Source organism: Tiliqua scincoides, chromosome 1, assembly GCF_035046505.1.
Source record: "Tiliqua scincoides isolate rTilSci1 chromosome 1, rTilSci1.hap2, whole genome shotgun sequence".
Lineage (NCBI taxonomy): Eukaryota > Metazoa > Chordata > Lepidosauria > Squamata > Scincidae > Tiliqua > Tiliqua scincoides.
The window spans coordinates 200,013,969-200,034,276 of record NC_089821.1 but is presented as its reverse complement, the minus strand read 5'-3'; the positions used below and the strand labels follow the sequence as shown (position 1 = coordinate 200,034,276).

The window sequence follows — 20,308 nt, the reverse complement described above, 5'->3', positions numbered from 1 at the left end:
CCTGGGCAGGGATGCTCACACAAGCTTCCCAGTGGCCAGCGGTGAAGCGGAGAGTGACAGCCCAATCCCGTGCATGTCTACTCAGAAGTAAACCCCATTACAGTCAATGGGGCTTACTCCCAGGAAAGTGTGGATAGGATTGGGCTGTGAGTGAGCGCCCAATCTTATGCCTGACTACTCAGAAGCAAGTCCCACCGTAGCCAATGAGGCTTATTCCCAGGAAAGTGTGGCTAGGACTGCAGCCTGTTAAGAGGCGCACACGCACAGCCTCGGCAACCTTCACTGTTTGCAACCGCCACTCCCTGCCTGCCGTTGGGGCCAGGCGAAGCGCTACCGAAGATGAGGTAGTGGCAGTTCGAACGCATGACGTCACACGGCAAAGGAGAGACAGATGACAGCGCCGTTCCACATGCCAACCGCCCGCCTTCCCCCCCCACCCGCTTAGTGCGCATGCGCACGCCTGCGGCGAGGTTTAAACCGACGAGCCCGGAGGGGATTGAAGCCTCTTTCCGAGGTTCTGAAAGGGGGCGGGGCTAAGGCAGCCACCGGAAATGACGCCATCGGCGCGGCGTAAACAGTTCGGTGAGCCCCTAGTAACCGAAGGTTCGCCGCCGCCGGGGTGGTAGAGCGCTGCGGGGGCCGAGAGAGCGGGCCTGTCAGTCGCCGCTGCCTTTCCCCCCTCCCCCTCGGCCCGGGTAGACAAGGACAGCGCTGAGAGGAGGGGGAGCCCCGCGAGCGCAGCGGAAGGCGGGGGCTCCCCCTCCCCGCCGCGGGACCTGGAAGGGGCTCCCGCGGGCAGCGCCACCCCGAGGGCGGGAGAGCCGAGGCGCCGCTGCCCCCGAGGAGAGGCGGCGCAGAGCCTGTGTGAGGCGGAGGCTTAGCTGCCGCCTCGGTGCGGCCACGCGCTCGTGGACCCCCCTTTCCCTTCATCTCTCACCTGAGGGGCGGGGAAGAGGTGGGGGCTGGTCCGGTGCCCCGGGGGGAGGATGGGGCAGCAGGGGCTGGAGTGACCATAAGGCCGGGACTGGGGGGTGGGAGGCAGAGAAGGGAAGTGTGGGGGAGTGTGAGAGAGGGAGAGAGGAAGTGAGGGGGGGCAAGGAGGGAGTTCCACCTGCCCCCTCCTCTCCCCACCCCCAGCCCTTTCTTGCCCCCCATCACAGACTTCCCTTCTACACCCAGCCCTTCTGCTCCCCCCCCCATCCTTTCCCTGCCACCCTCGTCCTCCTCTTCCCGTGCCTGGCTGGCATACTGGCTTGACAGGGTCTCTTTCTGCTGTGGAAGATGGCGACACCAGGGATGAGTTGGCAGCAGCACTACTACAGTGGCAGCTCCTCTTCGGGTGCGGGGAAATTCGCCTCCTCTTCTTCCTCGGCCCCCTCCTCCCAGCAGGGCATGGAGTACAACCAGGATCTCCATCTCAAAATGAGCAAGAAGATAGCTCAGCTCACCAAGGTAGGCGGGTATCCTACCCAGCAGAGTGGCACGCTCTGCTGTTTCTTCATTGACACACGGATCGTTCTTTTCTCATTCCCACCTGATCTTGAAATGTTTCCTTAACTTTGTATTTAAAACCTTGCATGAGATGGTGAGACTCGGTTCTGCTGGCCAATTTTCATTTGATAAGATTTTTACCAGAAGGCGATGACCATTGCACAAGGCTTGTTCTCTTGCCATTTGCAGAGGGCAGCTTTATTCTCTTGGCAGAAGATGCGTTCTCTAGTCTGATACTTTTTTCAGTTAGTTAGTGTGCTACAGTTCCAAAATGTGTCTATGGGTTATATTAAGTATATTAAATATTGATCTCAGAACAGATGCTAATTCTGTGTGCACTAATTTTGGAGTAATCCCCACTGAATGCTACAAGCATTCTGAGCAAATGGCTTCTGAGCAAATGGCCATAGGGTCAAGCTGTTTCTGTTCCTGAAATCTAGTTATGTATTGTCTCATATTCACACCTTGTTGTATGCTCAGTGCTTGCATTTAGTCCAGCAGCAATTCTCTTTTGCTTCTCATGTACAATTCCTTTTCATGACAGTGCCACAGAATGAATTGCTCTAGCTAAATTTAAGTGGTGAATTAGAATGCCTATCTGTAATGTTACTTGGCAATTCATGTTGTAGATACTACTGGTGAAAATTTGCAATTAGGGGTTTCCTGTTTTATTGAAAGGAATCAAGGCAAAACACAATGCATCTTTACATAATCTTCCATTCACAGTGAACTTTGTTGAAATAAGTTTTGACTATGAACTGATTACTATATTATGCTTTCTAGATTTTCATCTGCACAGTTTAACTGAGACTAACAATGGTTGAAGACACAAGCATTGCACACAGGCCAGGTGAAAGCTGGAATGGTACTTGTGGTACACCAGCATCTGCTGCAACTCCTGTGTATTCGTGCAAGACCCTTCCCCTTTCTGTCACCTCCTTCCTTTCACTGTTTGCACTACTTCAATACTAGCTGGGTAGGGCATATCCTGGGAGCAGAAGTGGTTCCACTTCCAAAAGCCTCTTACCTCAAACTGAAGAAGTGACATGCAACAAGGGAAGGAGAGGGAGGTGTAATCCTCTTGTTGCTGGTTCATTGACAATTTGTGGCTGTTTTTTCTTTCTCCTCTGGTAGCCATACCAAAGGACAAACTAAACCTCCCTTTCTCTTGCTTCAGTGGAAAAAAAACCTGAATCCTACACGGAGTGCTGTCTCTACATGTATGCGTTCCCCTCCCAAATGAGAGGGGAGGATAGGAGAGCAGTCAAATAAGTGCATTCCAATCCCCCCCCCTCCTGTATTTGTGAGGGGCAGGCTCCTTGCCACTTCTCGTTGGAATGAACAGGAACAGGGGATGGTAGGAGTGGAGCAATAGGATGTCTGCTCTCAGAATAGAATTGGAATTCCTAGTGAGGAGGCAAGCTGAAGAAGGTGGCAGGCAGATAGGCCAGGAACTAATCTATTTTTTATTCCTCCAAGAGTACCGCTCCACATTAATGGCTCATGTTGCTGCCTGGCAAGGCTGATGCTACCTTGCCAAGCCACTGCTTGAAGCCTCTGCCTCAGTGGACCTCCCCATAGTATAAACATCAGTGGTTCCCAGACTTACCTGAGTCATGACAGCCCTGCAACCTCTTCTTCCCAGGTGCTGCCTCTCACCAGGTGCTGTGAGATCCAAGATGGTGGCACCTAAATCTTGTGAGATTTAGTCACTGCCATCTTGGATCTTGTGCAAAATCTTACACTTTGGGAACGTCTGGTATGTACTATAGAGCAGTGTTTCTCAACATTTATCCCCATACCACTTTGCATGGTCCACCTATTGGAAGTACCACTGGAAATAACTGGCGATGATGATGATGATGGCTTTTTCAAGGTTGTGAAAATTGCATGCTGGAGTTCTGCCTGCTAACCTGAGCCTCCTACCATTGCTTGTCATGTTGCGTCACTGGCCTCACTGTTGGGAAGTGGAGGTCCATGGGTCCTATGTGTATCACCGGACATCGCCTCAAGTACCACCAATGGAAATGCTGCTATAGATCGAGGATTGTTAAAGCTGTGTGTCAGATGTACAGAGTCACATACCCAAGTTTGGTTTCTTAAGTTTTTTTAGAGCTTTATATTCATACCATTTCATAAAATAAGTTAAGGGTGGCTAAGAGAACAATAGTAAATGAACAGTAAGTGTAATTGTAATAACAGCAGCCTAAAAAGACCATAAAATAACAGCATAAAAAGACCAATTTTACTAGTTAAAACAGAATTAAAAGGCCGTGTGAAATAGAAATATCTTCAATAACGTCCTAAAAATGTGGAATTAAGGGGCCTACTTGGGGGAAGAATTCCCAAGTTGTGGTATAACCACCAAGCACATTTTGTTTCTGGCGCCTGCTGTTAAATGTGGTCTAGAGCAGTGCTTCTCAAACTGTGAGTTGCAACCCACTTGGTGGGTCATAGCTTGATACTGAAGTGGGTTGCAAGTTGGGCCCACCTGTTTGCCCTTGCTTCTGTTTGGCTACAAATTGGAGCCAAATGAATGCAACTGAAGTCCACCTCTGGAAGCTGCTCCATGTCATGCTGGGCTCAAGATGGCCTCCAGAGGCCTCCACGTGCCTTAGAATGCCCCTGGAAGTGACTTCTGAGTCATTTCCAGTTTTGAAAATGCAGCCGTAGCCATTGTGGTTGTGTCCGTAGACATTTCTGAGGCCCTTGGAACCCATCCTGGGCCCGGTGCGATGAAGGAGTAGCTATGTGCATTATAGTACTCTAATGTAGAAGTAACCAGGACATTGATAATGGCCTCAAATGCTATAATGTGGTGTTGAGAGTGGTGATCAGTTTGCAGAAGGTGCCGTTGCCCATTTTCAAGGGTTCCCAATGCCCACCCTACAGCACACCATTACCCCTTCATGAGTATCCTCCCAACCTATAAGAGTGACTTGGTACGCCATAGGATGTATCCATGTGGGATCACTGGCAAGTGTATCTATTTTCATTCCAATAGCAACAGACATTTTGGAGGCTGTCCTTATATGACCATAGAAACCAAGCCAATGAGGGGTAGGAACTGCCACCTGTAACAGAAATGGTTTGAAGAAAGTTGCTTGTTAGAAGTTGTCACAGAGGTGGTTAGTTATTTGGGTTTTCTAATTTTTAACTTTCTTGGTTTAATTTACAGCAGAATAATGTTTATGAAGTGTGTGTTCAGCTGCCAGTAAAAGTATAATATGGTAAATTCACAATGACTGTAGTAAGCCCCTACAGTACTTGGTACACAAGCTTCAGATATAGTATCTTGAAAATTGATTTGTAGCTGCATTGTGCTGTGTAAGAATACTTGGATAACTATTAAGGTTTGTGGAAAAAGCAAAATCTTTGACTCAGATCTTTGAGTCACTTCAAAATCTTTGAAACACTCAGGGCACAATCCTAACCCTTTATGTCACTGCTCTCCAGCACTGGCATAGTGGTGCCAGTGGGATATGTGCTGCATCCTGCAGTTGGGTATCACACATGGAGGCTTCCTCAAAGTAAGGGAATGTTTGTTCCCTTACCTCAGAGCTGCATTGCCCTTATGTCAGTGCTGGAAAGCACTGACATAAGGGGTTAGGATTGCGCCCTCAGTGTTTCACACTCTAAAGTGGAATCTGACGTACCCTGGGGAGAAAAATGTATTGACATTTTGTAACAAAAAAAGTACTTGTGCTCTGTGGGAAATGCCTTTATTGGGAAATTTTGAAAACTAGTATTGCGTTCCAGCAGACTTTCAGGCTTTCTTTGCTTGCTAAATATGCTAACCTGGGTTTGAGCAAAGACCCACCTGAAGAAGAACCAACAGTGTAGTATTTTTTCCCCAGTAACTATTCATCATTACTGCCACCTGGGTATTCCAGATCCAGCATTCCTGACTTAGAGCTAATTAACACTTAACCCTCTTGCAGTGCAGTTCTGTGCTTATCTACTCAGAAGTAAATTCTGCTGTAATTTTGCGTGCTGAACAAAGAAGCAGACTGCAATTTGGGATTTGTAGAATTGACTTTCTTTGACTTACCCTGTGATCCCAGACGAGAGAAGTAGCATGGCCTCTTCTGGAGCAGGAACAGCAGACCATCTATCTCTTTTTAAAGATGCAGTATACTACATACAGGATTGCAACTCAAGTACTTACTAGGAATTAATTGAATGTAATGTGATTGAATGTAATGTAGATATGTCCAGGATTGTGCTGGAAGTGATGCATTAGCAATATTTATAAAGTCCTGTTTGGTAAAATTAAAAATGGATAGAGCCTGTCTATAGGACTAGAATCTTTAAAATAAATAAAAACTGGGAAAGGAAATGAATAAAGGAAGAAGAAAGGAGGAGAGAAATAATAATAATAATAATAATAATAATAATAACAACTTTATTTTTACCCCGCCTTTCTCCCCGAAGGGACTCAAGGCGGCTTACAACATATTAAAAACAATTTAAAAACAAAAACATTAACACATACTAAAAACAGCAGTCAAAGTAAAAAAAATAGGTAAAAAGAGCATAGAGCAGCAGCAAGTCATAAAAGAATCAGGCCTGTAAAAAATATTAAAAGATGTTAAAAAAATGTTAAAAGGCCAAGAACTCAGAAGGCCTGTTTAAACAGAAGGGTCTTCAGGCCTTGCTGAAAGGTCTCAAGAGAGGGAGCCATTCTTAAGTCAATCTGCCTTGTGTATGTTAACCAAAACTCTTGTGAAACTATAAATAGACCCAAGGACAATAACACATATATCACAAGCAGATGCTATCAAATAAGTGTGCATTCTGTAAATGCGTAATGGATGTGACTATATTTGCATATCATATTTCAAATGCTTTTCAGTTAAAGATTTTTCATATTTTAAATAGTGTCGTTCTAGTGTAACAAAAGTGTTTAATTCAAGGTAAATGGATTGGATCCTGTAGAGAGTTTGTTCAAGTCGATGGTCAAGATAGTGGTAACTTCTGCTGAATTTCCCTGCTATCAGCAGCACCCCACACCCTTGAGATCAGGTTTTTTTGGGGGACTGGTGGGAACTGCACGATAGGGGAATAGGTGAGAAAGGCCCATTCCACAATTGAAGTGCTGCTAGTTCTCTGGATCAGACTTCTGCTCCTCATTAGAGTGGGCTTTTCTGCTTCCTCCCAAATCCACACTTAACTTTTGAGAGACTATATGGATCAGCATTTTATGTGGTGTCTAGGACTATAGTTGGAGGAGAAAAATCCATAGGAATGGAGGACTCCTTGTAAGAAATGCCTTTTGCTTCTGCAAGCTACCCTTGGGAGTCAACCTAATAGGTACCTCTCATTTGTTAAAACTCTTGTGCCACAAATGTTTACTATATAGTCTTGAATAAACACTCTCAAGTATTCACATTCCAGGATCTCTCTACTGTCCCATTTTGCTAAACATAAACCTATTGTGTGCACTCAGGGATTTGTTCTGAAATGTCTTAATTCCAAATACAAGTTTAAAGTTTATTCAGATTTGTGTAGCTAATTTTTCTTAAGGAAGAAGTGAATATTACTCCTTGTTGTAGACTGAATCTTTGCTCTTCTTACCAAAGTATTCATTGGAGTGGAAATGCTGGCAATTTGCCTGGAATGTATCGAACATTATTTTGGATTGAAGGACTTATCTACATGAAAATTCTTATGAAGGAGTTCCTTTCTTTTGTTTGCAATCGTTAGGTTTTCATAAGTGCAGACAATTCTACAAAGTAAAAATTTAGAAGAATTACTGCATTGGTCTGCAACAACACAAGGTGCTGTGGCATCTTGAACTCTAGTTAGCATATGACAGCAGGATCCTTTTTCAAATAGGATCAATTAACAAATATTAATTGAATTGAAAACAGACCACTCATTTTCAAAGGTATCTTCTAAATGTCATGGTACTTTGCACCTTTTCATAGTGTTCACAGTCACAAGAACACACATCTGCCTATGAAATTTCAAGTTAACATCAGGAGATCACAAACTGAATATGTATGTTCTAGAATCTTTAGCAGATCCTAAGTAGTGAAGTTCCAAACTAAAGGAAGAGGCCCAATCCTGTCCAACTTTTCAGCACAGATGCAACTGTATCAATGGGGCGTGTGCTGTATTCTTTAGGGGGGCCGCCACAGAGGCTTCCTCAAGGTAAGGGAACATTTGTTCCCTTATCTTGGGGCTGTGTTGTGGCTGCATTGGTACTAGAAAATTGAATAGGATTGAGCCCGAATTAGTTTCTTGGTTATGCAGTGATGTATGAGGTTTCTTAATGTAGACCAATTAGTTGCTTTTAATATATAGCCTTGTCATCTTTGCAGACTATTTGCTGCTAAATACTGTATGTCAGATGTACAAATCCAGATTTTCAAAACACTTAGCAAGGTCCCAAAATTTTCAGGGATGGTAATGTATAGATTCAATAATATATTAGTAGCTACTCATCTGAAGTCTCTTGTATAAGGTTTTTGTGGTTTTTTCTTTAAAATTTATCACAAGTTATACAGTGTCTAAAATACAAAATATTAATCTAAATGCCTCTTATTTTTTTTACTTACGTTGACAATAGTTTTCCTTAGGATACAACCCAGTGAATCTGAATTGACTTCTTTTAATGAACAGAAAGGATAACATTTTTTCCCCTGTTTCTCCTTTCCCATAGCAGTTTCCTGTGCCACCTGCCATCGAGCTCTGGCAATTCCCTCAGCTCTGTAATGGATTTTTGGAAGCTTAAGGGGGAAAAGGAGCAATGAAAGTTCCCTTGCAGGAATTCTTCTGCCCATATACATTAAGATACGTGCTTTAAGTTATGTCTTAAGATCATCGATAACAGGTACCTGTCTTCACAAATGATGATCAATAATGATCATGAAAAGTCAGTTGAAAGTCACCTTAATGTCCCTAAGACTTCATGAGCCAAGATATTAATTTGTTTCCCTTCAGTCAGAGGCTCATAATTCAGGGAATTTTCATGCATTTTTGTTGGATTTCTGGACCTATTGGAATTCGGCAATGAATTGACTGACCAAGATGGCAAGCCAGCTTATCTTTTAACGTGCAAGATTCCCGTTTACCTTGTCTTCATGATGATGAACTGATGATGATAAACTGATGGTGCAGTGGGATGACCAAAACAGAAACTCCTTGACACTTTGGTCAAATGCATCTCTTTTTACCCTTTTTACTACGGGGAGGGGGGGAACCATCTTCTAGGGCAGGGGTGTTCACGCTTTTTTGGCTCGAGAGCTACTTTGAAACCCAGCAAGACCTGGAGATCTACCAGAGTTTTTTTACAATGTTCGCGCCATCATAACATATAACATTTATGTGTACAATGTATGTTGGTGTACCTTGCATAACCACATGAGCCAATATTGCACAACATAATTAACTATAAACATTTTTTGTAATTACTTGAGTTTACTTTGATGACTTGCACTGAAGTGAATCAGCCAAGGATGCATAGTCCGGACAGTAGCTGCTGACAGCCAGCCTCAAGCACACTTCCAAATGTTCATCAGTCATGGTGGAATGGTACTTGGACTTAATGATCTTCATGTAGGAAAAGGCTGACTCACATAAATAAGTGGAGCCCTTCCTGCCTCAGGTGCTCTTATATCCCTGAGGGCCCTATTGCCTTCAAGTGGCTGCAGCTGTGCAGCACACTCTCTGCTGGATGCCCAGGCCTTACCCTTAAAGGGGCCACTGCTGACACCACATCTACCTCCTCACCAGATCTTCCTCAATTCCAATACAAGTGGGGGGGGGGAGCAGATCTCTATACAGACCAGTGCAAAAACAGGGGAAAGGTGTGGGGGAGGGAAGATCTCTATATAGACATCACAGCAAGACCAGTGCAAAACCCCTTGCACACAGAACCAACAGATGGAAGTGGGGGGGCAGATTTCCATACATACCAGTGCAAAAACAGGGGAAAGGTAAGTCAGCCCCAGTAGAGTTAACGGGGCTCACTCCCAGGGATGCGTGGACAGGAGCTCACTCCCAGGGCGGGGCTCACTCCCAGGGATGTGTGGACTGGAAAGAAGCCTGCAATTGACTCATTTTGCCTCGCGATCGACCTGTGGATCGTGATCAACGTATTGAGCACCCTTGTTCTAGGGCGTTTGTTGAGTTCCGTGTACATTGGATCAGGACCATTCTGATGGCTGTATGTTCCCCTTCACCTGGTCTTTGATACAATCTGAGGCATGCCTGTCTGCTCATGAGTAAGTGCAGATGTGTGGCTCAGTTTTGCTTTCCATAGGGCTCAATACATTTTCCTTGTCAGTTTGGAGAAGGAGAAAATGTTGCAAGTTTGTTGGGACATGTGTTCATTGAATCAGGACCATTCTGGTGGTGGTGCATTCCCCTTGGTCTGCTCTTTGTAGTGGACCAAGGCACATTTATTTACTTGCAAGTAAACACGTGCATATGGCTCAATACATTTTCCTTGTCAGCCCTCAGCGTGTCAGTTTCTCAATCCACTAAAAATTAAGTCAGGACCCACAGTTTGAGAACCATTGTGCTAGAAGGTTAAAACTGTATATCCAGAATGAGATAGTTAACTGAAGAAAATACAATCTTTAGTAAAATACTCTTGGAGCCCAAACCCTGTTTCTATGCAAAGGAGATAAACAGATAATAAAACAGTGTGTAGTTAAAAAAGAGAGGGGGAAAAACCTTGAAGCTTTTAATCTGCTTCTTTGGTGTGTTGAATAACTATTATAATCATTAGGATGCTTATTTTCTCACACAATAGTAGGATTTAGGTCAAACAGCTTGCTTGAGATGCTAGTGTTCTCCTTCCAAATGTTTTCTTCCAGAATAGATAACTTCAGTGCGCAAAAACCTTTTAGAAATAATTTGTGTACAAATTTGGAAAAATAAGGCTGCAGTCTTGTGTATGCTTTCTTGGGAGTAAGTCCTATTGAACCCGATAGGACTTACTGCTGAGTAAACATACATAGGATTGCACTGTCAGGGTAAGAAATTGTATATTAAAACTCCTAAAAAGAGACCATTGCATGCTTTAGCATTCAGTGAAGCTGGGCAGTCCATGCATATCTGATGGTGCCTTCAACATTGAATTATGTTGCGTTCCCTCTTCAGATTCTGTTCGGTCCAAAAGTGATATCTTGTTAGATCAGTGATGTCATTGCCTGGCCCTAAAACCTTTTCAGAATACAGACACAGTTCTTCAGCATAAACTCACTCCTGAGATTTGGTTTATTTGGGACTCAAAAACCATTCTTGCACTATGAAGGTTGAATTAACATAACTGTGTGTTCATTATTAACTGAGATTAAAATATAAGTACATCTAAGTGCTAAAATAACCCCAGCTGAACTTGCAACTCAGTTCTATGTATGCTTGCTTGCAAGTAGAACCCTCTTTAGCAGGGCTTATGTCTGAGTAAGCATGCTCAGGATTGTAGCCCCAAGCTAGTTTATGTGGAATTGCAATTTAGGGAGATAAAAGCAGTGTTGTATTGACATGTGATGTATGTACAGATTTCCCCACACCTTTGATTTCTTAACTTGCATAGATCTGGTCAGATTCTTTTTCTTGGACAGTTAACTGACTTTGGACTGTCCCCTATTGTTGCAAAGCTATTTATGCAAATAGTATATGCTGAAAGTGTGGAATCAACCAAATTATCCCTAAAAGTGGCTGTATGGCTGGTTTAGGCAAACTCATTGGAATTTTCTGCTTAACACAGTGCGGCATTTAATGTGGCATTTGCCTGGCTGCTGATTGGTCATTGTGGCAAGAGCCCCAAGATATTTTTGTGGCTACCACAATGGCTACCTGCAGTGGGAATAGAGCATGTACAAGTCTCCGTAGTGATGGCTTGCCTAACATAAGTATGAAAGCTCTGTTCCCTTTTAAGCATTAAATAGCTAATACCTAATCGGATAGGAAGTGTTCTTTCAAGTGGCTACTGATGGTGCTAGTCTAATCTCAAGTTTGAGCAGTTGTACTAAAAATCCCATGACACCATATTTTTACATTCCATTGCTCAGGATTGCTTATCCTGTCCCTTGTTTGAAGCACTAGCTACCAACTTACGTTTTCTGTTAAAACACAAATCTAGTGATATTATGCTGTTCATAATATTGAGCTTCCATTATAAAAAGTACACTTCCATAGTGATGTGTATACAGTATTTAAAGTCCTGCCTAATCTCATTTTATTTATGAATATAAATTTAAAGCTTTCACTTTTCAAAATAAGCTATTCTGAAAAATTTAGGAATGACACAGTAGAGTTCTGCTGGGAAAAATGATAATTTAGAAGCAGGGTAACTTAAAAATGCATAAATTTTATAGTGGCAAAACTCTACTATAAAATTCTGATCCATGAAGAACCCTGATCCAGCTGTGTATGGATACCAATTCAAAACTTCAGAGTTTTAGAAGCTAAATATTAGATAGGTATACAGGTGTCATGTGGGCAACCATATCTGTGTAAATTCAGTCTGCTGATGTGACATTACAGCAATATGGAAATTATGTTGTAAGAAGGCATATCTGTATTTGATGGTTGGTTGGCAACCTTCAGTCTCGAAAGACTATGGTATATAAGCCGACAGCACCCGGTATTCCCAGGTGGTCTCCCATCCAAGTACTAACCAGGCCTGACCCTGCTTAGTTTCCGAGATCAGATGAAATCGGGCATGTGCAGGGTAAAAGTATTTATGACAATGTTTAATAAAACATGGAATTTTTTAAGACTTGGCCCTTTATGGAACATACTAATTACATTAGTTATAACTGAACAGAGGTTTCTAACCTTGTGTCCTTCATGTGCGCTGCAAATAAACAGTCTTGAAATGAAGAGCAGAATTATAACTACTGCAGTTATTTCATTTAAAATGCTTGTTACAATGCATGGTATTTTCAAAGACGTATATTAACCTCAGCTAACCTGAGCTGCATGAAATCCTCTGTCTCTGCTGGAGAGAAGGTGGAGTACCTCAAGACATGAGGGATGCAAGCATCATCACGCTGTACAAGAACAAAGGTGATAGGGGTGACTGCAACAACTACCGCGGCATCTCTCTCCTTAGCGTTGTAGGAAAGCTGTTTGCCCGAGTTGTACTAAAGAGGCTCCAGGTACTTGCAGAGAGTGTCTATCCAGAATCGCAGTGTGGATTCCGAGCCAACAGGTCCACCACTGATATGGTATTCTCCCTTAGACAACTGCAGGAGAAATGCAGGGAACAACGACATCCACTCTTTATAGCCTTGATAGATCTCACAAAGGCTTTCGACCTGGTCAGCAGAGACGGCTCTTCAAGATTCTCCCCAAGATTGGATGTCCACCCAGGCTCCTCAGCATCATCAGATCTTTCCACAAGGACATGAAGGGCACTGTTGTCTTCGCTGGCTCCACATCAGACCCTTTTGACATCCGAAGCGGAGTGAAGCAGGGCTGTGTTCTTGCACCAACCTTGTTTGGGATTTTCTTTGCTGTCCTGCTGAAGCAGGCCTTTGGAACTGCAACAGAAGGCATCTGTCTCCGGACCAGATCAGACGGAAAGCTCTTCAACCTCTCCAGACTGAGAGCAAAATCCAAAGTCCAGCTGAAATGTCTGCGTGACTTCCTCTTTGCCGACGATGCAGCTGTCACTACCCACTCTGCCAAAGATCTCCAGCAGCTCATGGATCGTTTTAGCAAGGCCTGCCAAGATTTTGGACTGACAATCAGCCTGAAGAAAACACAGGTCATGGTTCAGGATGTGGACTCACCTCCCTGCATTACAATCTCTGAGCATGAACTGGAGGTTGTCCATGACTTTGTGTACCTTGGCTCAACGATCTCCGACACTCTTTCTCTCAATACCGAGCTAAACAGACGCATCGGTAAAGCAGCTACCACGTTTTCCAGACTCACAAAGAGAGTCTGGTCCAACAAGAAGCTGACGGAACATACCAAGATCCAGGTCTACAGAGCTTGCGTCCTGAGTACACTTCTGTACTGCAGCGAGTCATGGACTCTTCGCTCACAACAGGAGAGGAAACTGAACGCTTTCCACATGCGCTGCCTCCGACGCATCCTCAGCATCACCTGGCAGGACAAAGTTCCAAACAACACAGTCCTGGAACGTGCTGGAATCCCTAGCATGTATTCACTGCTGAAACAGAGACGCCTGCGTTGGCTTGGTCATGTTGCGAGAATGGATGATGGCCGGATCCCAAAGGATCTCCTCTATGGAGAACTCGTGCAAGGAAAGCGCCCTACAGGTAGACCACAGCTGCGATACAAGGACATCTGCAAGAGGGATCTGAAGGCCTTAGGGATGGACCTCAACAAGTGGGAAACCCTGGCCTCTGAGCAGCCCGCTTGGAGGCAGGCTGTGCAGCATGGCCTTTCCCAGTTTGAAGAGACACTTTGCCAACAGTCTGAGGCTAAGAGGCAAAGAAGGAAGGCCCATAGCCAGGGAGACAGACCAGGGACAGACTGCACTTGCTCCCGGTGTGGAAGGGATTGTCACTCCCGGATTGGCCTTTTCAGCCACACTAGACGCTGTGCCAGAACCACCTTTCAGAGCGCGATACCATAGTCTTTCGAGACTGAAGGTTGCCAATACTATATTAACCTCATCTAGCTGAAAAAAACAATTATACAATTTAGGTTAGATTTTGTTGTTGTTAAATTTGTAACCTATTCACACTCTTCTCATAAGGTACTTGGGGTAGCAGTTAGCCTAGTCTACCTCTCAAAATCTGTTCTACCCAAGGCCACCCAAAAGGCTTCATAACTGAGGGAGGATTTGAAACTGGGACTCCCCATGAAATCCCATTAGCCACTAAGGCTGCAATCCTGTGCATGCTTATCAGAGTAAGTTCCACTGAACTGCATGGAGCTTACTTCTGAATAGCTATGCAGAGGCTTGCCTTGTAAACTACGTTGGTTCAAATGTAAGATTTGGTGTCATGGATTTGCTTGAGGGAACATCTCCCAGATCACATAAGAAACTATAGCTGCTTTGTATTTTAATGAGAAGTGAATTTTTTTATTATCAAACAGTCTTTCAGACATCAGTAGAACTTGGGTTTTCCCAGATTATGACATTAACAAATCTCTTGTGGTTAGAGTCCAAAATTGGGCTGTTCAAATCTGTTGATTAGGGTATACGTAGCATTAATCATCATGAAGCTAGGTTATTGCAGTTTTGCCACCTCTGGGATTTAAAAGAAAACATACAGTTTCCACTAAAAATAGCAGTGAATGGTGCAGTAGTTCTGGGAAAGAAATGAAAAAAGGGAATCTTTCTTAAATTGCTGTATATGAAGGGTGGGGTATTGCAAAGATATGACAACTTGGTGACAAGACAGTATTTATTCAGATGTCTTCTTACACTCATATTTGTTTGAGCACAGTTTGATGTCTCTAGTTATGTTCTCTTTTATTTCCTCTCTTTACATGACCTTCCATGCATGTTTGTTGTTTGTCCATGCATGCATACTTGTTTTCAAGTATGTTGATAATGTATATCCCTTGCATGCAATGCATGACTTGTTTTTATTACAAACATTAGAATGTGAGTTTGGGATATTGTGACATTCAGTTGCTGGAAAGGATCTGTACTTGTGTGACAGCCTCTGTCAAAGAGATGGGGGATTAAAGGAGATTTGAAGATGTACGTACTTCATTAAAAACCCCAGACATCTCTTTAGGCTCTCCAAGGCCTTGTTTTTACACTGTGTGAGAAATGTCTGTCTTTTATTTTGATGCTTGCTTATGCAGAACATGGCTTAGAATACCACTCAGCCTGTGAACTTGGAGTGGGAGTGCTGTGATGAAATATGGCAACAGCCATGTGCATCCCCTTTAAATGGTTATTGAAGTTTCAGTGTTGATTAGACTGTTCTTAAAATTTACTCTATGTATTGTGTTTCCCTGAAAATAAGACCTACCCCGAAAATAAGACACGCACACACACCCCAGTGTGTTTTTTGAGAATTGCTGAAATATAAGACCTACCCTGAAAATAAGACCTAGTTGTGATCAGGGCCAGGAGGGGGGGTCGGGAAGGGTCCTCAGGCAGGGCGGGTGGACATTGTGACTGGGAACAATACATTCCTGCAAGCCACCTAGAAAGCTCCTGCTATGCTGCCTTGGGCAGAGGACGCTGAGGTGGGAAACAGCAAGTGAGGCAACTCTGCCTACCAGGCTCTGAGGCTCTCCACACGTTCCAGGGATTAAGTCCCATTAACTATAAAGGGACTGACTTCTGAGTAGACGAGCAGGCATACATCCTCCTGGGGGATTAGGGAACACCCTCTCCACACCTTCCAGGAAGTAAGTCCCATTAACTATAAAGGGACTGACTTCTGAGTAGACAAGCATCCTCCTGGATGCTGAGGGGACACCCTCTCCACACCTTCCAGTGAGGAAGCCCCAGTGACTATGATGGGACTTGCATGTGAGTAGGCATGCCTAGGATTGGAGGCTTCAATCTTGTGCACACTTTCCTGGGAGCAAGCACCATAGACTATAATGGGACTTCCTTCTGAGTAGACATGCATAGTGTTGGGTGTCTCTCAAGACAGCAGTCTGTCATCCCCAAAAAGGGGGGTGGATGGGGAAAAAATAAAGGATGTTTCATGGTGAAACTGCAGGGCAGGGTAGACATGCCAAGGATTGTGTTCTCTTAGACTGCAAAGCTATCCACATTTACCTGCAAAAGGGGGGGGGGTTGGAAGAGAAAGGAGGGCAGCTCTTGAAGTGCTCCTCTGTTCCTTTTACATGATGAGAGAATCCCAGCCTTTCCTACCTTGAACTGGGGGCCCAATCCTATCCAGTTTTCCAGCACAGGTGGAAATACCATTGGGAATTAACCACTTGCTGACCCACCGCAGTATTATGAATTTCTGGTACCGTATTATGGTATGGTACTGTATGTAATGGTAGATTTAAACAGAACAATATTTTGACCCCCAGACAAGATGAGTGCAAAAAGAAAGAGCTATTCTGTCGAGTACAAGAAAAGAATCGTGCGTCAAGAATCTTACGGCTTACTGCAAAGAGAAGATGTTGGATCTCAGATTGGTCCGAAAATGGCAAGCGGATTACAGTAACCTCAGTCAACAGGTGGACATGGGAAATGCGAAGAAGCGCAAGTGTGGATCAGGTCGGCAAACATTATTACCAGATTTGGAAGGCTTTACCTGTGAATGGATTGCTGACAGGAGAGCAAAGGCTTTGGTCGTGCACAGGGCGCGATATTCAAACATTTGCCCTTGCAATGGCACCAAAGTTATATACCGGTATATTCCCAGAAGAATTCAAAGCATCACAACATTGGCTGGATAACTTCCTTCAGCGATATGAACTGTCTCTAAGAAGATCGACAAAACTGTTCAAGCTGGAAGATGCTGAAGTTGTTAATCGTGCATTTGCATTCAAGTCCTTTGTTGGTGGCATCGACTTTTCTAAATACCAACTCTACAACATGATTGCTATGGATGAAACTGCAGTGTTTATGGGCCAAGGATCTCAAATGGCAATAAATCAGAGGGGTGCTTTGTCAATCTACATCCCCTCCACTGGTTATGAAAGTGCACGCGTTACTTGTATTTTGGCAATTCGTCTGGATGGAAAGAAAGTCACACCTCTAATCATCACTAAGGGCAAGAAAGATAAGATTGTTCAGGCATTTATGTTCTTGAAACCGAAAAAGCCTGGTGCACACAAGCAGTTATAAGGAAGTGGGTCAGTTTAATGCTGCCACTTATTTTGCAAGGTGGCCAAAGAGGTCTGCTAGTCTGGGTTTCAGCCAGCACTCACTGCACTAAAGACATGAAGAACTTCCTTGAAGAGAGAAGAATAGATCAAATAATGATTCCTGCAGGAATGTCTGTCTCCAGAGTCTTGATATTGCAATAAACAAGCCATTCAAGGATCATTTGCACATGGAAATCAATGATTTCATTTCAAATAGAATGGAGAGAAATCAGCGTGGAAACTTCGTGAAGCCTGGCCTTCAAGAGGTCATGACTTGGGTGAAGAATTAGTGGGATAAAATCACTGACACCTGTGTTGCCAAAGCACTACAAGCAGGCTACTTGGACAAGAAGTGTTCATTTAAGGAGAGCTCTATTGCTAGACGTGAAAGATTGGGGTCAATGGTTCTAAAGGAAATGGAGTTACAAGAAAATCAGGCCAGAATTCAGGATTTGGAGAGTTATGACGATGTTCCAGAAGAAGATGACATGGCTGTATTTGAATAAATGTACGGTATATTTTTGTACATGAATAAATGTAGACTGTTGTACATGAATGACTGTGGATTGTTGTACATTAAAAAAAAAAAAGACTTACCCCGAAAATAAGACCTAGTGTATTTTGAGCCAAAAAAATATAAGACTGTCTTATTTTCGGGGAAACACGGTAGATCTCAATCAGAAAAGTGTTCACTGGTAAATTCTAATTTTCATTTTTAAATATTTCTTTTTATTGGAGTAGTGTAGGATGCAAGTGTGAACCAGTTCACACTGTGTTTGACTGGCTTCTAAACACTTTGGTAAGCTGGGATGGTATCCCACTTTGCATTTGTGCTTCTTTGAATGATGGGGAGTAGCCCCAATCAAAATCTTTCTGTGTTGTATCAAAGCATGTCCCCAAAGTGGCCTGGGTGTTGTTTCTCCTTCACTGGTTTGACAAACACCTTCTTCACTTTCTTGTGAAACTGATAGCAGTGACAAATACATGTTCCCAGCAATTTGAATAAAGTTATGCATGTTTGGAATTATAACAGTGCTCATATTTAAGCATAGTAGAACAAACATCAAGTTATGAAGCATCTCCTATTCCCAAAGCTATAACTACCCATTTGTACTTAATAGAAGCACTGGTACATCTGACTTGAGTAATTTCTTTATTCTTTACAACTGCATACCACACTTTAAATCACTTATTCAATAGAAATAATTATTATACATGGATTTTTTATCCACGGATTTGACTCAACATGAATGGCCCCTGCAAATGAGACAGGATGTGCTGATCCCTGGAGAAGGGGAAAAATGCACCCCTTTAAAATCACAGTTTAAAAAACTGCTTTTTACTGTTGCAGAGAGACAGTCATACAAGTGATTACAGGTATAACCTAAGTATCCACAGATTTTTCTATCTCAAAGCTGATAAGGGCCCTTTAAATTAGAGGAAAACAGTCCTTTAATAATGCCAGAGAGGGGGCTGACAATCCATCAGTCATTCTCTCTGCAGGCTTCACTCCTCCCTTCCCCCTGAGCACATGAAAGAAGGCTAAATGGCAGCAATTATCACCTTCTCCATTCTTTCCCCCTCTCTGGGGCTCCTGGTGAAGGGAGGGATTGTTTTCTCCTAGTGAAGCCTAAAAGCCTGGAGAGACACTGATTGTCTCTGTGGGCATTACAAAGGCTGTTTTCAAATCACCAGAGCAAAGAGACTTTGTTTTTTAAATTGATTTACTATAGTTTGTTTTTTGCCATCCATCCATGCCATTCCCCCTGGGAATGGGACCCTCTTGAATAATGAGACTCAACTTGTACTATAAACTAATATTCCTCACAAGCCTCAGCACAGATTGTTTGCAATATATGGTTTTCTAGAGCTGAAAATGGGCTATTGAGATTGGTAGGTAAACTTGGTGTCTTTCAAAGAGGCTCCTTTTCTTTGACTTTGCTACTGCCTTAGTGTTGCCTGGCTTACAAGCAGAAATTTTCTGGGTAGCTTGTTTCATGTATTGGAGGGACATATGAATTTAGATAATCAATTTCCTGAGTACTAACTACATGAGTGTTTTGAAAATGCAGTTGGCAAGCTTGAATTTGGAAAAATGCATATTTAGGGATTGTGCACTCATACTGTTAAATACTGTCTTTTTCTGTCCCTCTACTAAAAAATTAAATGAATTTTTCCATCTCTCTTCTGAAGCCTTGAATAGGTTATGCTTCCTTTTTTAAAAAATCAAAAACTGATAAATCCCAATTTATACTGCTTTTCCTCTCCTCAATGCTAGTAGGGGTAACAGCACAACTCTAGGGCAGCCATTGAACTCCTCACTAGAATGGGAGGATGGAGGCCAGAATGTGAAGCCAGATCGGAATGAAACACCTGAATGTAGTGGTTCTTGAAAGAAAGAACCTTCTTTCAAATGGTAAAAATCCCTATTTAATAAGGGATTTAAATAAAGCCTGCCTATGTAAACCGCCTTGAATAAAGTCTTGAATAAAGACCAAGAAAGGCGGTACATAAATACCTGTAAAAAAAATAAAATAAAAAATGTCCTTGTCATACAAATTGATGTAAACATAGTATTGGTTAAAGAGTGTTCTGAACACTTCATGTTGGAAGTTATATAGGTATATCTACCTTAATATTTATGTGATGAATAAAACACTCTAGAGCAGCTCACAAACTTTAAAAAAAAGAAACCAAAATAAAATAGCACTATTAAGATCTGAACAAAACAAACTTTCAAGCTATAAAATTTTAGAGGCCAATATGGTTAATGCAAACCAAGGAGGAAATGGCTAATTTTTCTTTTTTTGTAAAAGGACAGAAAATTATTATAAGACTGTTGGAAGGAAAAAAGGAAAGTTGCCAGGAATAACTCCCAAGGGGGGTGGGTTGGGCACAGGGAAGAAGGAGTTTGATTAGTACTGTCTTGGGGGCCTCTGACAGATCCCTCTTGACCTGCGGTGTCCAAAATTTTTGGCAGGAGGGCCACATCATCTCTGACACTGTGTCGGGGGCCAGGAAAAAAGAATTAATTTACATTTTAAATTTGAATAAATTTACATAAATGAATAAATTAGAG

The 20,308-nt window shown here is 42.9% G+C and overlaps 1 protein-coding gene and 1 pseudogene across 4 annotated transcripts in view; one reads left to right on the top strand and one right to left on the bottom strand.

Annotated features, from left to right (window-relative positions):
• The first annotated feature begins 555 nt into the window (after window positions 1-555).
• FAM184A (family with sequence similarity 184 member A) overlaps window positions 556-20,308 on the top strand; it is an 88,549-nt gene continuing 68,796 nt past the window's right edge. For 2 of the 4 annotated variants that reach the window (XM_066613850.1, XM_066613859.1), the window contains exon 1: window positions 1,143-1,452. In XM_066613850.1, coding sequence (XP_066469947.1) covers window positions 1,282-1,452 — 171 coding nt within the window. In that variant the 5' untranslated portion in view covers window positions 1,143-1,281. Of the gene's footprint in view, window positions 583-936; window positions 956-1,142; window positions 1,453-20,308 lie in introns of those variants that run through there. The other 2 variants (XM_066613830.1, XM_066613840.1) reach the window with 2 other exon arrangements.
• Window positions 12,080-12,201, bottom strand: LOC136638163 (5S ribosomal RNA; annotated as a pseudogene).